The following is a 25,713-nucleotide window of genomic DNA, read 5'->3' as shown; positions in this document are numbered from 1 at the left end:
AGAAGAACATGAATGGACCAAGCAGCCCACTATAGTCCACTGCATCTCTCTCCCCCTTCTCTCTGTGCCTCCCTCTCACCGTGAGAGAATCAAAACCAATTCCCCGGTCTTCTTCTGTTTGATTCTTCACAGTACAGTCTCACTCTCATTCTCTCTCTCTCTCTCTCTCTCTCTAAGAATCGATTCTTCCAGTTAGGGGTTTTTTTTTTTTTTTCATCTTCAGTGATGTACCTATCGGAGAAGCCCCGCCCGATCGATTTCTACAAGGAAGGAGGGGGAGGGGGTAGGGACATGATGATAGAAGTGGTTACCAATGGCGGATTAACGCCTCAGCAGCAGCCGCAGCAGCAGCAACTTTCGCAGCATCAAATGATACTGGCCGAGAGCAGCGGGGAAGACCACGAGGTGAAGGCGCCGAAGAAGCGGGCGGAGACTTGGGTTCAAGAGGAGACTCGCAGTCTCATAAGCTTTCGGCGAGAGGTGGATGGCCTGTTCAACACCTCCAAGTCGAACAAGCACCTGTGGGAGCAGATCTCGGCGAAGATGAAGGATAAGGGCTTCGATCGCTCCCCCACTATGTGTACGGACAAGTGGAGGAATCTGTTGAAAGAGTTCAAGAAGGTGAAGCAGCAGGATAGGGGGAGTGGTTCGGCGAAGATGTTGTATTACAAGGAGCTTGAGGAGTTGCTGCGGGAGAGGAGTAAGAATGCTGCTCCGTACAAGAGCCCCGCCCCTTCCAAGGTGGATTCTTATATTCAATTCGCTGATAAAGGTAAATCAAAGATTAATTGGTATTCTTGACATTTGAATTCTGTTTCTGGTTTTGTTTGTTTTGACTGAATGGAGAAATTTGAGTTTGCGGTCTGTAATGTTAGGTCTTGAGAGGGAAATCGCATTTTGTTTTTTGTTCCCAGTTTGGTTTCTGAGAAAAGGAAGGAAAATGATGGAAGAAATTAAATTCCTGAATTTTTTTTTTAAAAATTTTTGCAAGTAAGAGAACAGAATGGTTTGACATTCAAGCGAATGTTTGACATAACTTTTTAATTTTAATTTGTTTAAATTAGAAATACTTTTATGGATTTGTGGGCTATGTTAGGACTTAGGTGTCTATAAGGGTATTATTGTAGAACGTTTTGACTAGGGTTTAAGAATATTATGACAAGCTTAATAAGGTTTTTAAAAGGAAAAAGAAATCCTTATTAGGAATTTGTTATTTCTCTTGGCTATGTTCTGTTTTCTACTTACATTTAGGCCCCATGGAACTCGAAAAATATCAGAGAAAGGAAAGAAAAATATCAAGGAATCTACATTTTCATATTTGGTTTTTGAAAGAAGTAAGAAAGAAAATGGAAAAGTATATCAAATTCACAAACAAAATTTTGATTTTGCACATCATTAATATTTTATTTTTTTCAATTTTTAATCATATAAAAATAAGCTTTTATTTTAATAGAATTTAATATAGAAAGAAAATACAATAGAAAATCTGTTTGCTAAAAGTGATGTACTGAACAGCTTGTTTGTTACCCTTTGTCAGGTCTTGAGGATACTAGCATTCCGTTTGGTGCTGTGGAAGGTATTTTGTTGCTTTAAGTTATTATCAGTATTTCCAATGTAATTTGTATGAATTAATATGGCATGTTTTCCATATCCGTTCACCAACTTGCTGTAAGAATATATGTATCAATATCAATCAAAGATGTTGTAAGGATATTTATGTTTATGGATACTCCTACATTTATTCTCTGTCCTACTTACAGAATTTCCATGTAAACTTGAAGTGGGGAGGGGCTCTCAAATCCATTTTTGGAAAGACCCTTGGCTGGGTAATGCATCCTTATCCAATTTCCCTTGTCTTTTTTTGACTAAGCTCTGAGCAAAATAGAGTTATATCTTTCTTTTTTGGGAATTTGAGTGATCCACTGGTTTTTTGGAATCTTCATTTTAGGAGACTTCCTAGCGAGAGGGAGATGGTAGAGATGTCTTCTTTTTTATCTTTATTGAATGGGAGTAATCTTTCAATGGGGAGGGATGTTCGGTCTTGATCTTTGGATTAGTCAGGTGTGTTTTCTTGTAAATATATTTTTGAATTCTTGACTCACTCCATTTCTTCTTTCCCATTTTATCATTTCTTTTGGAAGGCTAAGGCTCCTCCAAAAATTAAGGCTTCTACTTGCTTGGTTGTGCTCAATAAAATTAATACTAATTACCTGTTGCAAATTAGGAGACCTTTAAAGGCTCTCTCTCCCGATGTATGTGTGCTCTGTTACAAAAATTCAAACATGGTTTCTCATCTTCTTTTGCACTGTGAATATTCTTAGAGGAATTGGAATATGCTTTTTGGTATTTCTAGGAAAAATTGGGCTTTTTTTTCTTCTGTTGGTGAATTGTTAGTTACATCTTTCAAAAGATTTGGTTGGAGAAAGGACAAGGCAGTCCTATGGAAGTGTGGAACATTTACAGTTTTATGGGAGTTATGGTTGGAGCATAATGTCAAGGATATTCAATGGGTAGAAAAAAATTGGGGTGCTGGTTTGGGAAAAAATGCAGTATTTGGCCTCACTGTGGTGCATTAGTTTGGGATTTTTCAGAGGAATTAGTTTTCATGAGTTACGCAGAGATTGGAGGAACATTTGGGAATGGTAATTTATTATTTTTTGGTATGTTTCTTTAACTGGTTTTACTGGATAATTCTAGGACTTTTTGGAGAGATGTCTTAATTCTCCCTTGTGTGAATTCTCTTCCTACAAATAATTTTTTTTTTTTGCTATAGAAAAAAAAAAACACTCTACACATTATCTTTGCTTAAGGGTCTTTGCATCATGGTTTTAAATCGCGGTAACGGGTAGCGTAATGTAACGGTAACGGGTGTAACGGGAAGAAGGAGTAGCGGATGTTACATAACGGGATAACGGCCGTGAATTTTTTTGAAGCACGCACAACCTTGTGCATATTAGCATACTTGCACGTTTTAAGCTTTTAGGTCTTCTTAGAAAGATTTTTAGTGTATTTTGGATCCTTTAGTTCGAGTAACTAAGTTATTCGGTAAGGGCAACAAGTTTACATTTGTTTTAAACCACCACTCATAGAAAAATTACGTGTGTGCGTATTTATACTTCTCATTGTTCTTATCAGTGATAAATTCTTATGTGTGCTAAATTAATTAATAAAAAAAATACATTATACACTCCATTAATCTATTAGACACATAAGACATATGAAAAATACAAATATAAAATAGCTAGAAAAGAAAGAAGGTTGAAATTGAAAAATATATAACATAAATATCACATTACTAATTTCATCAAAATAAAATATTTTCCTAACAAGTTTGAAGGATTTTTTAGATGAAGAATAACCATTCTTATTGAATTTCAAGATACACGATTACAAGATAAATAGTAGAGGAAGGCCACAAAATCAGCAAATCAAATCACCACAAAATCAGCAAATCAAATCACCAAAAAATAAAAAAATCAAATCAGTAGATCTCTAGGCTAGAAAACAGGAAACTTAAACTACTAGAAACTGAAATAGTAATTTCAGATTTTAAAAAATAGAGTTTCCTAATTTATTCCCTAGAAACCCGACACCCCCACCTTTCTCAAGTTGGAGTGTAGATATCTATCATGCCCAACTTGCTTACAAAGAGCTCAAAACTAGGTCTGAAAAGTCCTTTAGTGAAGATATCTTCTATTTGTTGAGTAGTAGGAACAAAAGGCATGTAAACAGCTCCACTATCAATCTTCTCTTTTATGAAGTGTCTGCCAATTTCTACATGCTTCGTGCGGTCATGTTGTATTGGATTTTGAGCAATACTTATGGCTGCTTTGTTGTCACAATAACTTCATTGGCATGTTCACCGGCATCCGCAGCTATTCAAGAATTCTCTTCAGCCATAGTATCTCACAAACTCCGTTAGCCGTAGCCCAATATTCTGCCTCGGAACTACTCGTTGCAACCACATTCTGTTTCTTGCTTTGCAATGTGGCCATATTTCCCCAGACATAAGTACAGTATCCTGACGTGGATCTTCTGTCAATAACTGAGCCTGCCCAATTTGCATCAGTGTATGCGTCTATGTTCTGCCGTGTGGTCTTCTGGAAGAGTAAACCCTTGCCTGGTGTACTTTTCAAGTATTTGAGAATTCGATAAACTGCTTCAAGATGTTTCTTGTAGGGTGAATGCATAAATTGGCTTACCAAATTCACTGCAAAAGCAATATTAGGTTGTGTATGTGATAAGTAAATTAACTTTCCCACCAACTTTTGATATCGAGTTGTATTCATTGGACCACCTTCCTTGTCATCTCCAAGTTTTTGATTGGGATCGATTGGAGTGTCTGCTGGCCTACAACCGCTCATCCCAGTCTCCTTAAGGAGTTCAAGGACATACTTCCGTTGGGAGACGACAATCCCTTTCTTTGACCAAGCAACCTCCATTCCAAAGAAATACCTTTGAGATCCTAAGTCCTTGATCTCAAATGTTGATGAGAGGGAAGTCTTCAATCAATTCATCTCAAGTACGTCATCTCCAGTGAGAATTATATCGTCTACATACACAATTACTATCGCTATCCCATCCTGTGAATGTTTTATAAACATCGTATGATCACTTTGCTCTTGAGTATACCCTTGACTTTAACAGACTGAGTGAATTTCTCAAACTAGGCTCTTGGTGACTGTTTTAACCCATATAAGGATTTCTTCAGTATACACACCTTTGTGCCAAACTTTTAACCAAATCCTGGAGGTGCATCCATGTACACTTGTTCCTCTAGGTCTCCATTAATACATTTTTTACATCCAATTGTTACAGAGGCCAGTCACGATTAGCTGCAAGTGACAAAAGAATTCTTACAGAGTTTAGCTTTGCGACTGGGGTGAATGTCTCCAAGTAATCAATGCCATAGGTCTGAGTGAATCCCTTGGCGACCAATCGAGCTTTATACCGTTCTAGAGAACCATCAAATTTATACTTGACGGTACTGAGCTACCTAACGAGAGGGATTTGTCACCTTTAGTAATGGAACCACTAGCCTATTCTTTACCCTTGACTATGGAAGGACAAGAAGTTGTGGATGTGGAGAGTCCAGTGAGGGAAGTACCTTATTCCGAGTGGTTCCAAAGAAAATTTTAAAGGATTTGACAAATTTCTGGGCATGCCCTTACAAGGTTTGGAAAATCAAATAACCACTTTTTTGCTGGTTGTTGAGGCTGAATTACACCATAGGGCTACTTTGGAAAAAAAATGCATGTGACTTGAATAGAACTGGTGCGAAAGGTTTAAGAGAGCTGAAAGGTTTATTCAGTTCAATTAATTATGGTTCTACTTCATCTAGGCACAGTGGTATTAATAGGGAGGTTGCTCTCTCTATTTCTAAATGAATCTGAAGATACTTTCATGGAATGTTAGAGGATTGAATGAGGTTGAGAAGAGGCTTCAGGCGTAATTTGTTGCGTACATGGAAACCTGATATTGTATGTTTGCAAGAGACTAAACTTGAATGGATTACTAGAGGAATTGTTCGAAGTATATGGAGTTGTCCATATGTAGACTGGTTGTACTTGGGTTTAGAAGGTGCTTCTGGAGGTATTGTCTTGATGTGGGATTGAAGGGTATTGGAAAAGGTGGAGGAAGCAGTGGAGTATTTTTCTGTTTCATGCAAATTTAAAAATGTTGGTGATCAATTTGAGTGGGCTTTCACAGATGTTATGGGCCAAATTTGAACAAGAGGCGTAGGAAAATGTGGGAGGAGCTGACAGGGCTGTTTAGTTGGTGGGATTCGCCATGGTGCCTAGGAGGTGATTTTAATATAATCCACTTCCCATCAGAAAGACTAGGGGCTGTAAGTTATACTCGGGCTATGCATGAATTTTTGGATTTTATCTCTTTTCATGGGCCGATGGATATATCCATGGAAGGAGGCCTTTACACCTGGTCCAATTCTTCCTCTGCCTCTAGAATAGATCGGTTTCTTTTCTCTTCGTTCTTGGCTGATCACTTCACTCAATTTTCACAAAGAAGGTTGTCCAAAATACTTTTTGATCACTACCCAATTCTGTTGGAGGGGGGGAGTCATCGGAGAGGTAGAACTCCTTTTCGCTTTGAAAATTTGTGGTTGAGGGTGGAGAACTTTTTTGATAAAGTGAAGGAGTGGTGGGCATCCTATTCGTTCCATGGAAATCCTAGTTTCATACTAGCTAAGAAATTGGCGGCATTGAAGGTGGATTTAAAAAAGTGGAACGAGGCGGAATTTGGGAATGTCACTGTTAATATACAGCAACTTTGGAACAAATTGAATGACTTGGATGTTAGAGAGGAAACTCATCCTTTAATAGCTGAGGAAAAGTTAGAACAAGCTAATCTCTGCACCAATATTGAAAAGGTCACTCTTTTAGAAGAGATTATTTGGAGGCAGAAGTCTAGGGTGCTACATTTGAAGGAGGGAGATGCAAATTGAAAGTTAAGGAGTTAGCCCGAGAGGGGGGGGTGAATTGGGTTATTAAAATTTTAGTTCTTTTTATGAAATCTTTAACCTCTTGTTAATTTATCAAACACACAGCAAAGCTTTTTAAATCAATTCGCAAATCAATCACAACACAAGTAAACAAAACTTAAGCAATCCAACAACCAACCAAAAACTAAAGTAATCAATCAACAAAATACCCAATCAAATATAATTTGCCGCACTTCAGCAATTTTTAGCTCAAGGTATTTGGTTGTAGCCCTGTGAATGTATGTAAGCCCTGTATTGAATGAAATTTGTTTGCACTCTCTTAATTAAGATTTCCGCAAACGATTAAACAATGTATTCCCTTTTGGGTTTTTGCAAAAGTTTAATCAAAACATACTTTCTTATATTAAGAGTCTTCTTTAATCTCAGTTTTTAATCTCAGCAACCTGCACTTTGCGTACACACACTCAATATATATATATATGTATGTATGTGCTGAAAATAAAGAGAAGGGAAAGAGAGACACCGAGATTTTTACGAGGATCGACTTATCTCCAGCCTATGTCCTTGCCTTAGGCCAATACCACCTAAGGATTCCACTAGAGCACTCCTTTCCGAGTGGAGCAAACCGTTACAATTCCTCCTTTAAAGGTAGAGATCCCTCTCCAAGCGATACCCCACGCTTGGTCCAATGATCCAACAACCTGGAATCGTCAATTCACTACGAGGAAACAAGAAATAATCCCTGTGTACTATAGTACTCTCACAAGAGCAGATTAGTACAATTGAAAAGCACTAATATACTTCAATATTTAAATATCAAATTGAAATAAGATTGAAGATCAAGTAAGAATTCACCAAGTTCCTTCTCCATATGAGAATCAACTATAAGAACTCAGAGTAGGATGATCAGCATTTTAGATTTTCTCAGCAAATCAGTTTTCCAATGAGTGAGCAAGAGAGAGCTTTGAGAGAGCAAGTGTGCTTTCAGCTTTGAAACAGATTTTTCAATTTCTTGGTGAGTTTAATTTGCTAAAACCATGTATTTATAGGTTTTTAAAAGTAATTTCGTATTGCCCAAGATTACTTGGAGTATTTCCCAAGTTTTCATAAAATTTGGGGCACAAGAAACCTTTATTTGAATTTTTTAACTTTTAAAAAAATTAGTTGTTAATAGTGTTTAGTAGACTGAAGTGTCGGGTTTAGTCTTCTGAAGTACTTTAAACACTGAAAAATTTGAAATTGATATAGGGTCAGACGACTGAATTGAAGGGTTCAGTCTTCTGAGGGTGTACTGCCTCTTATGTGTTCCAATAGGAAATTCTTTAGCAGACTGAACTAATTCTTCAATATTTTGAAGAAATTCTTCAGTAGATTGAAGTTAAACTTCAGTCCTCTGAAGTAATACTTCAGTCTTCTAGACTTGTACCTCAGTCGTCTGGGCAGACCATATTTTGGTTTTTCAGTTTTGTTTTCAAAAAACCTTTTAACTTTCTTGCTTTGATTTCTCATAAAACATTTTCCGGGGTTTTAAATAAAGTTCTCTAAGTCCATAATTACCCGTAAAGAGCTTCAAAATATTTCATGAGATATTTAAACATGAAGTACTTACATCATATGTCTTAAAGCCTAAAACTCTAATCTTCAAGTTTTCTATGGTATTTTGCTTTATGTCCTTTTTGACTTGAGCTTAAGTTAGCTTTAAGTTTCCACATGCACTTTACTCATGTTGGTGTTGCTTGGTCTTTCTTTGGATCACTTTAGATATGAATGAGGCCTTTGAGTCCTTAGTGATTTTTGATCTTTTCATTTGCTATTCTTTTGTTTGAACTTGGTCTATAAGTAAACCTGAAACATCATCACTTCAACAACACATATTAAATCATCATTTATTTTTTATCATCAAAATAAGATTGAAAAGTCATGTTAGGCCAACACAAATACCAAATTTTTCCATAGAATGGCTAATTCTAATAGAAGAAATAATGGTATTGAGAGCCTTGTGTTTGATGGTGCCTTGTCTTCCGATCAAGGTATGATTGCTGATTACATCACAACTTTTGATGAATTTATACTTTGAGCAACAAGTTAGTCGATCATTTCTAGAAGTCTTAGTATTTTCAAGAATATCCGGTGATAATGCAGATTGGCTAGATAGACCATTTGAGGAGGCGGAAATTTTTGATGTCATACAAAATTTTAATGGTGATAAATCGCCTGGACCAGATGGATTTACTATGGCTTTCTTCCAAGCTTGCTGGGGGATTCTCAAACCTCATCTTATGGCTATGTTCCATCATTTTTTTACTAAAGGCCAGTTTGAGAAAAGCCTGAATGCTACTTTCATCACTCTCATTCCTAAAAAAAAATTGAAGCAATTGAAGTAAAGGATTTCCGCCCTATTAGTCTTGTTGGGGGGTTTCTAAGATCATTGCTAAGGTCTTAGCCACCAAACCTCGCATGGTTATGGAAGATATAATTTCATCTTCACAAAATGCTTTTGTGAGGAACAGGAAGATTCTTGACCCTGTACCTATTGCTAATGAATGCCTTGATAGTAGATTGAAAACTGAGGTGCCAGGGCTACTTTGCAAATTAGATGTTGAGAAGGCTTTTGATCATGTAAATTGGGGTTTTCTTATGCAATTACTAGAACGGGGTGGGTTCTCTGCCAAATGGAGGCGGTGGATTTTCTTTTGTATATCTATAGTTCGTTTCTCCATTTTGATAAATGGCACTCCTTGTGGGTTTTTTGAGAGCTCTAGGGGGTTGAGACAAGGTGACCCATTGTCTCCTTTGTTTGCGGATGATACTCTAATTTTATGTGACGTTGATCTGGATCAGATTTTGTTTCTCTGTGTGATAACTTATGTGGTTTGAGGTGGTCTCTGGTTTAAAGATAAATTTGAGCTAGTCAGAGTTGGTTCTTGTTGGTACGGTGTTTAATTTTGACTTATTCTTGCACGTCCTTGGCTGTAAACAAGGTAATCTTCCTATGAAATATTTGGGTCTTCCTTTGGGAGCCAAATTCATGGATAAGACAATATGGAACCCAATTTTGGAGAAGATAGAACGAAGGTTAGCAGGGTGGAAACGTTTGTCCTTATCTAAGGGAGGTAGAGTCACGTTAATTAAAAGCACTCTATCTAATTTACCCACTTACTTTCTATTTTTATTTGCTATTCCTGCTGTTGTGGCTAACTGTATTGAGAAACTTCAAAGGAATTTTTTATGGGGTGGCATTGGTGATGAACCAAAATTCCATTTGGTTAAATGAGATGCTGTTTGCTCTCCCATTTCTTCAGGTGGTTTGGGGATAAGGAAGGTAAGACAGTTCAATGAAGCTTTGCTTGGGAAGTGGTTATGGAGATTTGGGATGGAGAAGGCTGCTCTTTGGAGGCAAGTGATAGAGGTGAAATACGGCTGTGAATGGGGTGGTTGGTGTACTAGGGGACTAAGAACTCGAAGATGAAATGGACTGAACATGAGGTGAAGGCTCGGTGAGGACATTACCTGGAGGGTTAACGGATTTTGGACAGTGTAAAGGATTGGAAGACCCTTTCTTTCTAGTTGTCCTCTGTCGCGAGTAGATAATGTTAAATGGTACCACCTCTATGGTGTGTGTGTTTTTTTTTTTTTTTTCCTGCTTCTCCTTTGTTAGTCATTATAGGATCATGAACACCATGAGATGGCATTGTAGGAAGACTTGCCTTTTCAATATCTAAAAAACTCAACTCACTCTCTCCTGGTATAATCAAAGTTGGAGGAAGATCATTTTGCGAGTCTTAAGTTTGGAAAAAATCATGAAACACAACTGAATCTTTGTTTTGGTTCCCCTCCTAAAGATGAGGCATAAAATAGGGATCTAATTCAAAGAATGTAACATCCATGGTACCAAACATTTTTTTTGGAAATGGGTTCAAAGCATTTATACCCCTTTTGAGTGGGAGCATAACCAACATACACACATTTTGTTGCTCAGGGTTCAAGTTTTCCTCAATTATGACTATGAACATGAACAAAAGTGGTACAACGAAATATCTTTAGTGGTAAAGAAGAAGACAACCGATTTGTTGGATAAAACTTATGAAAAACATCAAAAGGTGCTTCAAAGCTTAAAACCTTATTAGGCTTTCTATTTATGAGATATGTAGCACTAAGAATTGCTTCACCCCAAGATATTTAGGTACGTGATTGGTAAAAAACAATACCCGAGCTACTTCCAATAAGTGTTTTTTCTTTCAGCCAAACCATTTTGTTGCGGAGTGTTGACACAAGAGCTTTGATGAACAATTTTTTTTTTCAAGAAAAAATTGGCCCAAAATTTTTTCGAAATATTCTCTACCATTATCACTTTGCAATATTTGAATATTTTTTTGAAATTGTGTTTGTGCCATGGTGTAAACATTTTTGAAAATTGTTTCCACTTTAGATTTTTCCTTTATCAAATAAACCCAACTTAATCTCATGTGATCATCAATAGCTTTGATGAACAATTTTTTTTTTCAAGAAAAAATTGGCCCAAAATTTTTTCGAAATATTCTCAACCATTATCACTTCGTAATATTTGAATTTTTTTTTGAAATTGTGTTTGTGCCATGGTGTAAAAATTTTTGAAAATTGTTTCCACTTTAGATTTTTCCTTTATCAAATAAACCCAACTTAATCTCGTGTGATCATCAATAAAGGTCACAAACCATTTTTTTCCAGAATACGTAGATGTTCTACATGGGCCCCAGATATCACTATGAATCACAATATAAATGGTGTAGTTGGTTTGTAGGGTTGGGTGGAAAAGGATGCACGATGATGTTTAGCAAATTGACAAACTTCACATTGAAAAATGGACTTTTATTCCAAAAAAAAATTGGGAAACAAGTATTTTAAATATTAAAAACTAGGACGGCCTAACCTATAATGCCATAACATGATATCATTATCTTTGAAAACATAAACAGAATTTAAGCGAGTACTTTGACATTGTCTACTCAAGTTAGGTCCATCGTCAAAATAATAGAGTCCATCTTTTTCCTTAGCACTGCCAATCATCCTCCCCGTGGTCAATTCCTGAAACTCACAATAAGAAGAGTAGAAATTAGCTTGACATTGATGATCAGAGGTAATTTTACTAATGGACAACAAATTGCAAGACAAATTTGGAATGTGAAGCACATCATGGAGAGTTAACAGCGAAGTGAGTTTGATAGTTCCTCTCGCAGCAATTACCGAGAGTGAACCATCTGCAATTTTGACCTTTTTATTGCTTGCACACGGACTATAGGATGAGAACAATTTGGAGCAACCAGTCATATGATCAGTTGTGCCAGAATCAATTATCCAAGAATGAACAGAATAAGGAATAACACCTAAAAACGCAGTAGCAAGAGAGTTACCCTTCTTTACCGAAGAACAAGACGGAGTTAAGGACAATTTTGGAGATTGAAACAATTTTTACAGGTGCTCTAATTGCTCCTTCGTAAAAGGGACTGCATCCGAGTTGATGGATGGCTCTTGAATCTCTTCAGCAGTGGCTTGGTAGGTGTGACTGTCACGTTTGGATTTTGGCTTCCAATTTGCTGGTTTACCATGAAGCTTCCAACACGTCTCCTTCGTATGCCACGATTTTTTGCAATGCTCGCACCATGGTTTCATACACCCATTGAGTTTTGTAACCGTGAGATAAAGGGCTGAATTCTGGGAATAGTAATCAGCAGATACAGACCTGGGAGGATTGGGTGAAATGGTTTCGGAAGTACCGGAAGAGCCGGTAGGATTTCTTTGGGCTCCGGTCATCACCAACTTATACGACATCATTAGAAGAAAAGAGCACGAGGCTCTGATGCCATGAAGGATTTTTTACAAGAAGAATAACGATTCTTATTGAATTTCAAGAGACACGATTACAAGATAAATAGTAGAGGAAGGCCACCAAATTAGGAAGGCTACAAAATAAGCAAATCAAATCACCACAAAATCAGCAAATCAAATCAGCAGATCTCTAGGCTAGAAAACAAGAAACTGAAACTACTAGATGCTGAAATAGTAATTTCAGATTTTAAAAAATAGAATTTCCTAATTTATTCCCTAGAAATCCGACATTAGTATTTTCAAATTATTAATTAATGCATCTCCTATGAGTATTTAAAGAAACGGTGAATTTTGTATCATTGTTATCCTCATTATAATCTTTTCCCCCTCTCGCCACATGGTAAATGATTTATGAGAGAGAGGGAAAAAGTGAGAAGAAAAAGTAAAAAATAAAAAAAATATTTTGGTGTAAGTGTGTAACAGTACCGTTGCGGTTGCGTAACGGCCATAGTGGCCTTTACGCAATAGTCGCGGTTCGTAACGGCTGCTACAGCCGTGATTTTTCTTCCCACCAATTTCGCAGTGTGTAACGGTATCGGTAACCACGTTACGTAACGGTTGCGGCCGTTATTTAAAACCATGCTTTGCATCATTAATGTAATATGTATTTGTGTTTTTTTTATTGGTATTTTAGACAATATATTCTTTTGTCTTGTTATCAGCGGAGGCTTTGTTTTGCATCAAGTTTGAACTCATACGTTGCACAACTATTTTGTGTGTTGATGAGAGAAAGAGGGAGAATTTGGGGAAGGCCTTGAGTTGGTTTACTGTCTGTAGCTCCTCCATTGTATTTATTCTTTTTATCTGCTTACCACATCCATGTCATCATTTTTCATGTGCAATTGTTTGGTTGATTATTCTATTTTTTTCTAGTCTGCATCTGATATTCTGAGTCTTGTTTAGCAACCAAAGCAACAATCCCTTTGCTTAGTGTACACCAAAAGTGATGGGGATCAACATGCACCTCGAGTATCTTTCGCAGATATTGTAACACGTGGACAACCACCAGAAGTCCACCATTGGATGTGAACTTTATTTGCAGCAATTGAAGCTTCTTTTGGAAGTTAGCTTGGAAAGAGGATGACAACTTGCAAGTCAAAGAGTCTTGTTTTTTCAAGAAACATTTATTTCATTTTAAGTTTCTAGACTCCACTATCATAATTATTCTAGTTCCTAGACACCTATTTCCTATGACAAACTATTTCCTTGGAACCTCATTACCTATGTTTTAAATGTTTTATTTTAACTTTGTATTTTCTTTAATCTCTTAAGAAGCCATGTGCAAGTCATGTCCATGCTCATCTAAGGCTATAAATATGCCATCTCTTGTGTTGTAAAAGGCATCTTTTGCATTATCAATTAAAAAGGAAGCCTTTTCTTAAACTTGTGAATCTTGTTCCTCTCCTTGTGAGTGAGTAGAGTGAGGCTATGTCCCATCTCCCCGGAGATTGGGTGGTGAGAGACCACGACAACATCAACGTCATCATCAACATTACATGCCCACTCCTCTCTCATAGCTCATAGTCACAAGCTTTATTCTTTTATCAAGATTCCTAAGGATCAACAAGCTTGTTCGTGGTGATATCGAGTACTCGTGTGTCTTGGTATTTGTTATTTCGAACCTTTTGGTAAGGTCGTTTCAATTCCTTGTTTGTGACCATCTAAAACAGCCCCTAAATGTACCTTGTAAGCCTTGAAACTCTACCCGAACCCTTGATTGAAAAACCTTGTTCATTCTCTTTGTTTCTTTCTAGATTTTCAACATGAACATGCTTGCTAGTACCATGCTTAGGGATATTTGATTTGTATGCTAGGACTTGTGATCGAAGACTTCTAATATAATATCTTTTAAAATGAACTTGATTACTTAAATGAAATGATCAACTAAGGGCTTTTAAACCAAATCATATATGTTTTCAAAATCTCAACAACTTGTGCTCATTAGAATATGTTTGTGATGTTCATGCTTGGTTAATTCAATTCTTCCCATAGATTGTGATATTGTGTGTGTGTGCTATAAAGAGGGTCAACCGTAGGACTAGGGCTACTTAAAACCGTCCTACATCAAAAAGCCTTTGTAGCACTAGTGGTACGCAGAAGTCATGGGTGATCATTGGTTTGTTGCTTCGGGCGAAACCAATTCCCAGATTTGGAGTCTTGGAAGGATGTTTCCCTAAAATAGTATTATTTTAATAGGAAGTATTTAAAAACAATATTATTATACTTTATTTCCAAAATTAATGCGTATGGAAATCTTGTTGGATGGAAATGCAAGATATAACCAAATCTTGCAATATGATCCTCCGATTTTTGCTGGTTCCACTTTAATTTTTAAGTCTTGAAAGCTTGACCTGAGGGCCAAGATTAGGGATGCCATGGAGGGCTTCTAAACCACCACTCATAGTCCTTGATGATGAAGCGGGGGATGGTGGCAACGTTGTTCACTAGCAACATGATCTTCTCCTCTATAGAGTCAGGCGCCTGATGAGGTCCCTCACCCTTTGCTGTATTGGGAGGTCCACCTTATAAAATCCCAAGCTCCGGGTCAACCCGATTCTGAGGTTGCTAGTAAAGGGCTAGCAAGCATGTCCACAATTAAAGAAAAAAGAGAAGAAGAGTGAGATAGAGACATACCACAAAATAGATGGAGGTGGAGAAAATTAAGGGATGGAGATTTGTTGGAAGAAGAAGAGTTGAAAGAGTGAAAGATGGAGAAAATTAAACAGAGACAGAGGAATGGATGGAGAAAATTAGGGGATGGAGATTTGTTGGTGGGAAGTGGTATGTGGGAATTAGGGGTAGAAGAAGAAGAATTGGAAGAGACATACTACAAAATAGATGGAGAAAATAAGGGATGAAGATTTGTTATTGGGTAGTGGTGCGTGGGAATGAGAGGAAGAAGAAGAAGAATGGGAAGAGTGAGACGGAGATATATTACAAAATAGATGGAGAAAATTGAGGGATGGAGTGTAACATAGATATTCTCTGGGAGGAAGTCAAGAAAAGATTCAGTATATGGCTTCTTATGGTGTGTTTGCTTTGGAATTTTTAGGGAGCTAGTTTTCTGGATTTACGAAGGGAGTGGACGAACTTGCTGGTTTGATGTTTCTCTCTTTTTGTTGTTCTTAGTTTTTTTTCTGGGTTGTCCTAGACTTTTTTCCCGAGATATCTTATTCTTCCTCATTGTAAATTCTTTCCGTAATAATGAAATTTCTTTTGCCATCAAAAAAGAAAAAGGGGTAGTTTTGTTAGCCTACTTGCCAACCCAGAGTTCCCATATATATAGTTGAAGTGGCCTAAACTCCTGCACTGTGTTCTTAAGTTTTTACTGTCTTCATCACTTCCACTCACTCGTGCCAGTGTGTGGCTCCCTGACTTCCCCCTCTGCTGTGGTACTTAATTCAAAAAAAGGCTTAAGCATTTTCAATATTGTTCTATTGGGAACGTTGCTATTTCCAAAATCCACCAATTTGCAACTGCCATGTTTTGCTTTTGATACCAGGAAATCCCTTATATACATGTTGCTCTATCAATTTTTGTTGGGAATCAGTTTTAAGAATTTCTGAAGTTTCTGTGTGGCAATTTTATGACTTCTGCCACATGATTTTCTGATATATGCTAACATTCCATTTGGTTGGGGAGAGTGAAACAGTGTCAGGCAATTTCAAGTGGACCTTTTTGGGAATATTGTTGTAAATGATGGTGAACTTTTATTCCTTAAGATTCTTTCATGTTGAACCGAACGGAGAGAAGATATCTCCAACCAAAGTGTAAGGGTTAAATTTGTGTATTTTTTTGGCTTATTCCTTATTCTTTCCATTGTTTGTTTGTTTTTTTTTTTGGCGCCGGGGGGGGGGGGGTGAGAAGGGGGTCGCCTTCTCATAGATAGTGCTTGTATGACTATCCTTTTAAGATGCAATTCTTTGTCAAAAGTTTTTGATGTTATAGCTGTACTTTCCATTATTTATTCAACATAGCCTCTCACATGTTCATTTGAATGTACCACTTGCCAAGGGAGTTTTGAAATTTTATTGAAGTTTGTGTTCAATCTGGAGTAAGGGTGGCAGTTTTGCACATGCCATCCATTAATGCTTTAGAATATTTATTTCTTTGTGCAGAGAAATCCTATTATTTTTCTTTAAAATATTGTTAAATTTGTACTTGGTATTTTTTGCATTTGGATCATCAAGGATTACATTGTGCATTTTATGTTTTTCTTTTCACCTTGAGACCCATGTGATGTGGTATACCCCTAAAAATTTTATCTTGAACAGGAACAAACAATATTCAGTTATCAAGCTTATTGATAGGAAAGTACAATAATATTAGGTAATTGCTCTTGGCTGTCTCAATTGAAATTGTCTGAGCATATGAGCATAACATTAACCTAAAGGATGACTATGACTCACTAGTAGCCCCTTAATTTTCTTTTTTAATGCGAGGCTGGTGCCTTTTTTTTGAAGTGTGTGAAAGTAATATGCTGATTATTTCTTTTAATGCTGCACAATGTTCTGAAAGGTGCATAAGGGCAAGGCGCTTAGATTAGGGTACTCCTTTCATAAATATCCAATTAAGTGTTCTAAAGAAAATCTAGCTATAAAATCATGCCCCTGGAATGCATGAGCCTCAACCAAAAAGGTGCAAAATGCTCGCCTATTGCATTTGACTGTATAATGTGTTCACCTTTCCAGGGTTTTTGGTAATTTAGACTATGGTTTAAGTTGAGCTTTGATGGATCCTTTTAAAAAATTGGTGCTGCGAATCTCATCTTAATAATTAATGCTTCTGTCAAAGTGGAATTCTTATTAAAGCTTTACCAGTAAACTAAAGCTGGAAACAAAAAGAAAAAAATTAAATTTATTTAGGTTCTTCTTTCAATTGCAATAAAATGCAACTACATCTAGCATGAGTTGATAACCAGAATATATGGATAGAACTTATATCAAGTTTTTGAAAAATAAGTAATTTTTTCTTGTCCATCATCCTTTTTTTAAAGGTTCTGTTGTCAAAATTTTTGGAACTGTCTTAGAAGGGTTTTCTTTTGAATACCTGTAATTTGGCATGGGTTTACTTGGATAAAAAAGTTGGCATTGAGTTTTTGTTGATAAATCCAAATGATGTTTTTGTAAAAGTAGATTATGCTCATTAGTTGATTGTGACCTTATAATGCTGATATACCAAGTTTATTTATCTATGAAACATGCTTGTAATCTTATGCTTGTGCTTGCACTAGTTAGGAAATGGGAATTATTTCTATGTAATTTTGTAGTGCTATTTGAAATTGATCTGTGTTTTGCATAAGTTTCTTTCTCAAGCTTTAACTAAAGTTCTGCCTTACAGCAAGTGGCCGATCAACAGTTAACCTAGAAAGGCGTTTGGATCATGATGGTGACCCTCTAGCAATTACCACAGCTGATGCAGTTGGTGCCACTGGAGTTCCTCCTTGGAATTGGAGAGATACCCCTGGAAATGGTTAGTTTTTCAAATTAATAAATTTTTTTTGTAGTGCATAATCTTTTATTTTGGCTATATTTGGATGTAGTCTTGGTGGAGAATGACTTCTAAAAGGTACTAGAAAGATTTTGAATGGCTTATTTGGGGCACTTGTATGCTAGAATTACCATTTTTGTGGTTTGTTTGCAACATAGCATGCTACATTGCTCTGAATTGTCCAGTTTTGAGAATTAATGAAAAATTGTCATTTTCAAGAACACTTTTTATTTGCATAATATATTTGTCCTCTTCTGAGAAGCACTCCAGATAATTTTCAAAAAGCATTCAAGTTGAAAGTGGCACTTCATTTTTTTTTTTTATTTTTTTTATGGCACTTCAAAAAGCATTGCTGCTGCTATGTGGTCTTATAATGGCACTATAAAAAGTGTTGCTGCTACTATGTGGTAAACGATTAGCTTGTTCATAGGGCTGCAAACGAACTAAGCTGCTTATGAGTGGCTTGAAAGTTCGGCTATGTAAGAGCTTCTTAAGGTTTGTTCATTATATAAACAAGTGATTTCCAAGCCCAATTTTGCGGCTTGTTTAATAAATGAGCCAAGCCTAAACATGAATGGGCTCAGTTAGTTTGGTTCATGAGCAGGTTTGGCTTGGGCTCGTTTAGTAGGCTTGAATTAGAATCATTTAGGGGCTAGCGTAATAAGGTCGTATTAGGCCTGACAGACTGTAGTGGCTTAAAAATAGTGACTGTTTGTGCGTGCATAAGATTGTTCAGCTCAAACTCTAACCTGAATTTAGTAATAAGACTTGATAGACTGTAGTGGCTTAAAAGTAGGGCTGCAAACGAGCCAAGCATAGCTTCAGCATGTTTAGGCTCGGCTCGGGCTCAGGCTTGGGCTTGGTTTGATTTGAGCTCAGGGAGTCAGACTTGAGCTTGGCTTGGGACAAAAATTATTGGCTCGAGCTCGCTCAGCTTGTTTTGCAAGCTCGGAGGGCTCAGGCTCAAATTTCATATATTACCTATAAAAATAACATTTCAAACCACTTATTTCTGTAATCAAATAACAATATCATTAATTCATTATCACTATTATAGGTTTCTGGAGCTAATAAGCAATAAGACATAAAATATCATGAAACAAATGAGCACCAAATAAAATACTACATAACATTAACATTCAAAAATTCATACCAAAGTAGGAATTCAATCCCACATTAGATATCAAGATCCAAAAGAAACTAATAAAGCATTCTTGAGAGTATAAAATCTGAAACACAATCCATAAAGAGAAAATAACCATAATCCAAGAGAAAGTTAAGTTCTCAAACGCGATCCAAGAGAAACAAACAAGAAGAATCTAAGAGAAATTAAGTTCTCAAATAAAATCCTCAAGTCCCATGAAGAAACTAACAACATCCAAAAGAAAAGTCTCATTGATTTCATCAATCCTCAAGCCCCACATTTCATCCGCAATCCTCAAGTTCCATTCATTGCATCAATCAAACTTTCGAAGTAGTTCTCCCACTAATATTTTGACAATACAATCTCCTTCATCTTCTCCTTATCCTATAGCCAAAACAAAAAAATTATGTCATTATAGAAAATAATAATAAAAAATATAAATCAAAATCATATTGCAAGAACCTTACCTTTCTCTTTCTCTTTCTCTTTCTCTTAATTCCATAAAAACTCTGAAGCCAATCCTCAGCACAAAGTAAGACTTGCAGAGTCTCTACTGATAATGATGCATGATATGAGTATATCACTCTACCACCAGCAGTAAAAGCTGATTCTGATCCTATTGTGGTGATGGGAATTGATAGTATATCACAAGCCATCTTTGATAAAATTCGAAATTCCATATTATTTGCTTTCCACCATTCTAATGCGTCAAATTCTTGAGAACCATCACCTCAAATATAAACGCTTTCCTCCAAATAAATATCCAATTCTGACTTTGCATTGTTCACAACATCAACACTTCTTATAAATTCATCAAACTCTGTTCTACCACTCCTTTTTCCCTTCCTTTCATCTTGAGTGGTACAAGAACTTGTAGTGGTAGAACTCGTGGCACTAAAACTCATAGTCAGAGCAGTAGACTAGCGAATTGGATGTGTGCATCAACATTCTCACTGTAAAGCTTGTACAAAGCCTCATGAACTATAGAGATATGTTTACTCACAAAAGTTGCTGGATAAATGAGAGGAAAGCTAAACTCAACCAATTTGATCTTATTCCTTGGGTCTAAACAGCTGCTATAGGGATCAACAAGTTGCATTCACCCCAATAATTATCAAATTTCACCTTCATCTTTGTGGCCATTGCCTCCATAGACTCAACTCCACATGTATTTTTTTCATTTATGTGCTTCTTAATCCTCCAAAGTTCAGGAAGGAATACATTTGAAGTTGGATACTCTGGACCAGAAATAATATCAGTGATTTCATTAAATATTCCGAGAAAAGAGCAAACATTATCAATTTTTTTGCCAATCCTCATCAGTAGGCAGGTTGTGATAAGTAGAGTCTCATGCTTGGTATTGAGGGAATACATCCTTGAACTCCAAAGCTGCCACTAACATTGCATATGGTGCATTCCATCGAGTACTCACATCCAAATTAACTTCTTTGAACACAATTGCAATTGTTTGGAAATCTCTGCAAGCATGAGAATGCGCGGCTCTGAGTTTGTAACATGTTTCACACTTTCACGCACATTAAATATTATGTCTTGAATTTCAGAAATGCCACCCTGTACCAAAATATTGAGAATGTGAGCACAACAATGCACATGAAATAACATACCACCAACAGGAAGCTTCTGTTGATAAGACAAACTATCTTTTGATAACCTCACAGCCACATCATTATAGGATGCATTATCAACGGCAATGCTACAAACTTTCTTTTCAATCCCTCACTCCACCAAACCCTTTTACAAAGCATCATATACATTAACCCCTGAATGTGGAGGTGGAACATTGCAATAGTTCTAAATGCATTTCTTTAACTTCCAATCAGGATCCACAAAGTGACATGTTAAAACCATGTGTTGAATTTTTTGACGAGATTTTCATAAATCTGTTGTCACACTAACCCTGTTGACAAAATTCAATGGAGATTTTACCTTCTTCTCAATCTCATACAATCTGCTCTTGACATAGTATGTGAGATTTTCAGGGTTGGCAGTCTTTGTTAGTAAGTTGAACGAGTCATATTCCATGAAGTTAAATGGTAACTCATGAACTATGACCATATGAGCTGCAATTTCCCTCACCCTTGCATGATTACACCTAAAGTTTTGAACAGATGCCACACTCTCTGTCCTCCTTGTACTAACAGAAAGGTTTTGCTGCCCTAAAAGATTACACTTGCGTCTAACACAAATCTTCAAGTGTCTTAGAAATGTTAATGTAGCATTATCCTTATTCATGGCAAAATTTTGCTTGCAATGAACGCACTGCATTTTCTTAGTTCCATCTCTAAGAGTGATTTCCTTGAACTCCTCCCAACATTTGTCTTCTTCCTTCTCTTCCCAGAAAATGTGTTTTCATTTGCTTATCCTAGTTCTATAACATCTATATTTTCATTTTTTTGTTCTTGCTCAGCTCACCATGTCCTTCCATCTTATTAAATGTTGGACTTGTTAAATCTTTGTTTGAATGAAAAGGAGTTGAAGCTTGCTCAGGAGAAGTGAAGCTTTGCATTACTTGCTCTCTAGATAGATCTGAATTTTACAAAAAAAGAAATAGTACTCATGTTGGTAATGATGCATATATAGAAATACCAGTACATGAGAAATCAACAATATATGTCCAAAAAGGCATATGATTTGTTTCATTGATCTGCCTTATAATTCTTCATAAAATATGATAAAATGAGGATTAACAATTCCATAAATATTTAATGCTGCATTTGGAAGCATCAAATATGAGTTTCAAAGCATATTTAATTTAATAAAACTTTATATAATTTTTATATTACAATTTCTTTTCTCATATTCGATAAGGATTCATATCATAGTGATCTGACAAATTTTACGCTGACTGTCAGCTACCTAATGCAACCCTCCTTTACCCGGGCTTGGGATCGGCTGTGTGTGAAAGATTAAGACATTAAGTGCATCACAAATGGAGTTATATATGGAATGCAGATTTTTGAAAAATAACTCATGAATCCGGCATCTCACATTTAATTTCTCATGAGGTTCCAATTTGTATTTTAGTAACACTTGTAATCAAATTGTTGTATTAGATGTTCCAAAAATGGCTTAGTAATTTAAGTACAATGAATTCTTTCATAGTAAAAAATAATTATGACAATAATTCAGCTGAATGTGTAATATATATACTATCACACATTTTAAAGACAAGATAGATTTGATCTTATCATATGCTCATTAATTTAAATTAAAGTATTGAAAATTATTTCAGACTTTTTATTGTTCTGCATATGAACAACATGGCAGCCCCATTGTTATTAGATTATTAAAAAAAGGAGTGGTTTACAACATCAAAGAAATATCTTAATTTTCTGTGTAAGCACTCCACGCTGGACACAAATGAAAACAGCAAAAGGGTTTCCCCATGCTTGAGACCATCCGTCCTCTTTGAAAGAAGCCTTCTAAACTGGCAATTAACAGCTACCAAAATATTCTTGCTCTAACACAAGGGAGCATCCAATGTCAAAATCATTGAAAATGGAAATGGAAGTCCAAACTCCAGAGTCCTTAAGCATCCATTAAAAAAATAAAAAAAACCAAAGGCATGGCACATGTTATACATATTTCTAGATTTACTTGTTAAGATCCCTTTATTTGCAGAACATGGCAGCAACCATCCCTTGTTCTAGAACTGAATATTTATTAAACTCCCATCATAACATAATGTATAATAAGTTCTAGTCAGCTGAACTCAATCATATACATAAACAAATAAACAAAGCCTTAATACAAACATGACCACATGTTAACCTGATTGAGACTAAAACTCGCACCCATTAAGTCATCAAATTCCAACGGCATAAATGCACTGCTTGGATGCACAGAATAATAAAGGGGAGAATGCAGCAGAAAGATAAACAAGCAAAATCTTACATGGCCGAGGAGATCAGGAGAAGAGAGAAGATTGAGGCCCCAAGTTAACAAACCAGCAGCATCAGGAGTTGATATATTCAGTATTCATCAGAATGATCAGTAGTAAAATTTATGTTTAAGAGCGTGGACGAGGAGATTGGGAGAAGAGAAGGGATTGATGCCAAATTAAATCTAATGCAGAGATCGTCGGAGAAGTTACCTCAATCATGTGGCTGAGGGGTTGTGCGCCTGCGTTTGTGTTACCGCTAGGCTCCTAAAGGCCGTGGATGACGAGAGTTGGAGAGAGGTGAAGTGCGAGGTGGAAGCAAACAGCGGTTTCGGCGATTCGCAGAGGACCGTGGAGCTGTGACTTGGGAGGCGATGGCCGAAGTGTGTGTGATTGTGTGAAGTGAAGCTGTGAAGGGCAAACTAGATTTTGGGTTTACAAATCACAATTGGGCATGGCCGCATGGGCTGGGTTGTGAAGCCGTATAGGCACTTCCAGGTTGGGCTTCAGCCAGTCTTGGCCCTTGGCCTTGGTTGGGCTTAGCCAACTATAATAATTATAAATATAATAAATATGTAATAGTTAGTTGTAATCAAGCCTATTTACGAGTCCACTACTGAGCCACTTAACGAACTCAATCGAGCCTGTAACTGAGCTGCTCATGAGCCAAAACGAGCTGTGCCTGTCTATATTCACGCTCGGCTCATTTCTGAACCGAGCCTGAAAATTGTGCTTGAGAATCGCTCATTAAGAAAATGAACGAGCCCTTATCGAGCCGAGCTCCCGAGCCGCTCATGAGTGGCTTGGTTCATTTGCAGCCCTACTTAAAAGTAGAGACTGTTTGGCAATTTAATATTAAGGCTAATGCTCAAGGCAAATAGGCTAGCTTGGTGGAGCAAAAAAACTGGCAGTATTAGTAAGGGCCCCTTTCTACATTTTTGCCTAACAAAGCTTCCCATCTCTCAAAATGAGAGGTTCCGTTAGTTAGCATCTTGATAGCTCGGCTCTGTAAGGCTTGTGAGCTCAATTCATTTGCATAATAAATAAGCTTGAGCTAGTATATTAAAGCTCAGTCTGAGACTCTGAGCTTGGCTCGAGCTTGATTAAAAATTTAATGAGTAAGCTTGAGCATGGCAAAGAAAAGCTCGGCTCGGCTCATTTGTAGCCCTACTTGTTCGTCAAGCAAATTTCATGCATAATTTAGTAACTTGCTGAAGCAATCTTTCCTTCCAAATGCAGCCTTTTTTGCCTGGATCTAATTGAACAATGTTTGGTAGTAGTTTACTATTTATTTTGAGACTCTCCCATTTTTTTTCCCCCAGATGTTTTTAGGAGTACTACGAGTGATTTCAACAATGTTGGTGGACTGCTTTATTGTAATTTTTGGTCTTTGCTTTTGGAGGCACTTTGTCCTCCCCCCTTGTTTCTTTTTTCTTTTTTCATTAGAAATCTTCTTTTTAAAGGAGTGTAGTTTATTATTTGTTGGGTTTGATTCAGAGCCAAATTTTAAGGAAATAATTCTTTGGGAAGTCTCTAGGCAACTTTCAATTTTAGTTCAGTTATTTCAAGTTTTGTAGAAACTGTAGCTTGTCTGCAGTTGCGTGCACAAGAATGGACAATGTTATGTGAATCAATTCAAAAGTTGTTTCTTGATTCAATATTTGCAAAATAGCTAAATACACACCCATTTTCTTCATCAAGAAGTCAGACTGATACCAATGATTAACATTTCTTTGTTGTGTTTCATGCTTAAATAATCTTTTTATAAAGATCTCCTTTTCCAATTGGAAGGAGGCATTGCATTTTATTTTATTTGTTCTTTTCATATTATGGCAGCCGGGGAGGGCCACCCTGCTTTTGGAGGAAGAGTTATCGTAGTTAAATGGGGAGAATACAGTAGAAGAATTGGTATTGATGGGACTGCAGATGCAATCAAGGAGGCAATTAAATCTGCTTTTGGGTTGAGAACTAAAAGAGCATTTTGGTTGGAGGACGAAGATGAGGTTGTCCGCAGCCTTGACAGGGACATGCCTCTAGGAAATTACACTCTGCATCTTGATGAAGGTACTCCAGCATAGCGATTGGAAACATGGGCTGTGAATTTGAAATTGTATGAATTTGGAACAAATTTTCATATGAAATAGTATTAAAATATTTTCAACTTCACTAAAGTTAAAATTCATGGTCTTTCATTTGCATTTCCGAATGCAACATGGAAAATTTGCTTAAACTGGGAACCATTCTCTGAATAGATTGAAACAAGTCTTAACCTTTTGTTTTTTTTTTTTTTTTTGGGCAGGGATGACCATAAAAGTCTGCCTCCAGGATGATTCTGACCGCATAACAGTTCGTGCTGAAGAGAAAACATTGTATACTGAGAATGATTTTCGTGATTTTCTCACTCGCCGTGGCTTGACAGGTCTGAGAGAGTATGGTGGCTACAGAACCATTGATACCATGGATGATCTTCGCCCTGGTGCAATGTACCAGGGGGTTAGGCTTATTGGGGACTACTAGATTTTTTTCCCCTTACCCCCATCTGAGTCTTTCGGCTCCAAAGCTCGTGCCATCTTCTTCCCACATTGTTTAAAAAAAAAAAAAAACATTTACAGCTTGTTGCTTATACATTCTGCAGCATTCAGATCCATGTATATTTTCTGATTCCCATGTGCCTTTGCAAGCTAGGTTACTTCTGCAACTCATTCCTTGCAAGTATCTTGTAGATGTAGCTGAATTTGTGTGGTTAGAATGCCATTAGGCGTGATATGTACTCGAAACAAACAGTTACACATGCACATATATACTCAAACCAGGATTGGCATTATTAACAAATAAGATGACTTTTTAAGTAAA

At 36.7% G+C, this 25,713-nt stretch overlaps 1 protein-coding gene across 2 annotated transcripts; it reads left to right on the top strand.

Annotated features, from left to right (window-relative positions):
* LOC131167829 (trihelix transcription factor GT-1) lies at positions 1-25,713 on the top strand. Of its 2 annotated transcripts, XM_058126801.1 has the most exons (6): positions 28-772; positions 1,538-1,576; positions 1,761-1,826; positions 17,666-17,797; positions 24,697-24,924; positions 25,160-25,713. In XM_058126801.1, exons 1-6 carry the CDS (start codon positions 226-228, stop codon positions 25,375-25,377), a joined length of 1,230 nt encoding a protein of 409 aa, XP_057982784.1. In that variant the 5' UTR covers positions 28-225; the 3' UTR covers positions 25,378-25,713. The 2 variants fall into 2 exon arrangements, with proteins under 2 accessions (XP_057982785.1, XP_057982784.1); XM_058126802.1 differs by lacking the exon at positions 1,761-1,826 and having other exon boundaries at positions 1-772.

The sequence above is a fragment of the Malania oleifera genome, chromosome 11 (assembly GCF_029873635.1).
Source record: "Malania oleifera isolate guangnan ecotype guangnan chromosome 11, ASM2987363v1, whole genome shotgun sequence".
Classification (NCBI taxonomy): domain Eukaryota; kingdom Viridiplantae; phylum Streptophyta; class Magnoliopsida; order Santalales; family Ximeniaceae; genus Malania; species Malania oleifera.
This window is presented reverse-complemented; position numbering and strand designations above follow the sequence as displayed.

What these genes read in the sequence shown, in the direction of transcription:
- LOC131167829 (XM_058126801.1), top strand. Translation starts at nt 226, where the DNA reads ATGTACCTATCGGAGAAGCCCCGCCCGATCGATTTCTACAAGGAAGGA. An exon ending in TCCGTTTGGTGCTGTGGAAG is followed by an intron (nt 1,577 to 1,760) that starts GTATTTTGTTGC and finishes TCCTACTTACAG; the next exon opens with AATTTCCATGTAAACTTGAA. An exon ending in GAGAGATACCCCTGGAAATG is followed by an intron (nt 17,798 to 24,696) that starts GTTAGTTTTTCA and finishes ATATTATGGCAG; the next exon opens with CCGGGGAGGGCCACCCTGCT.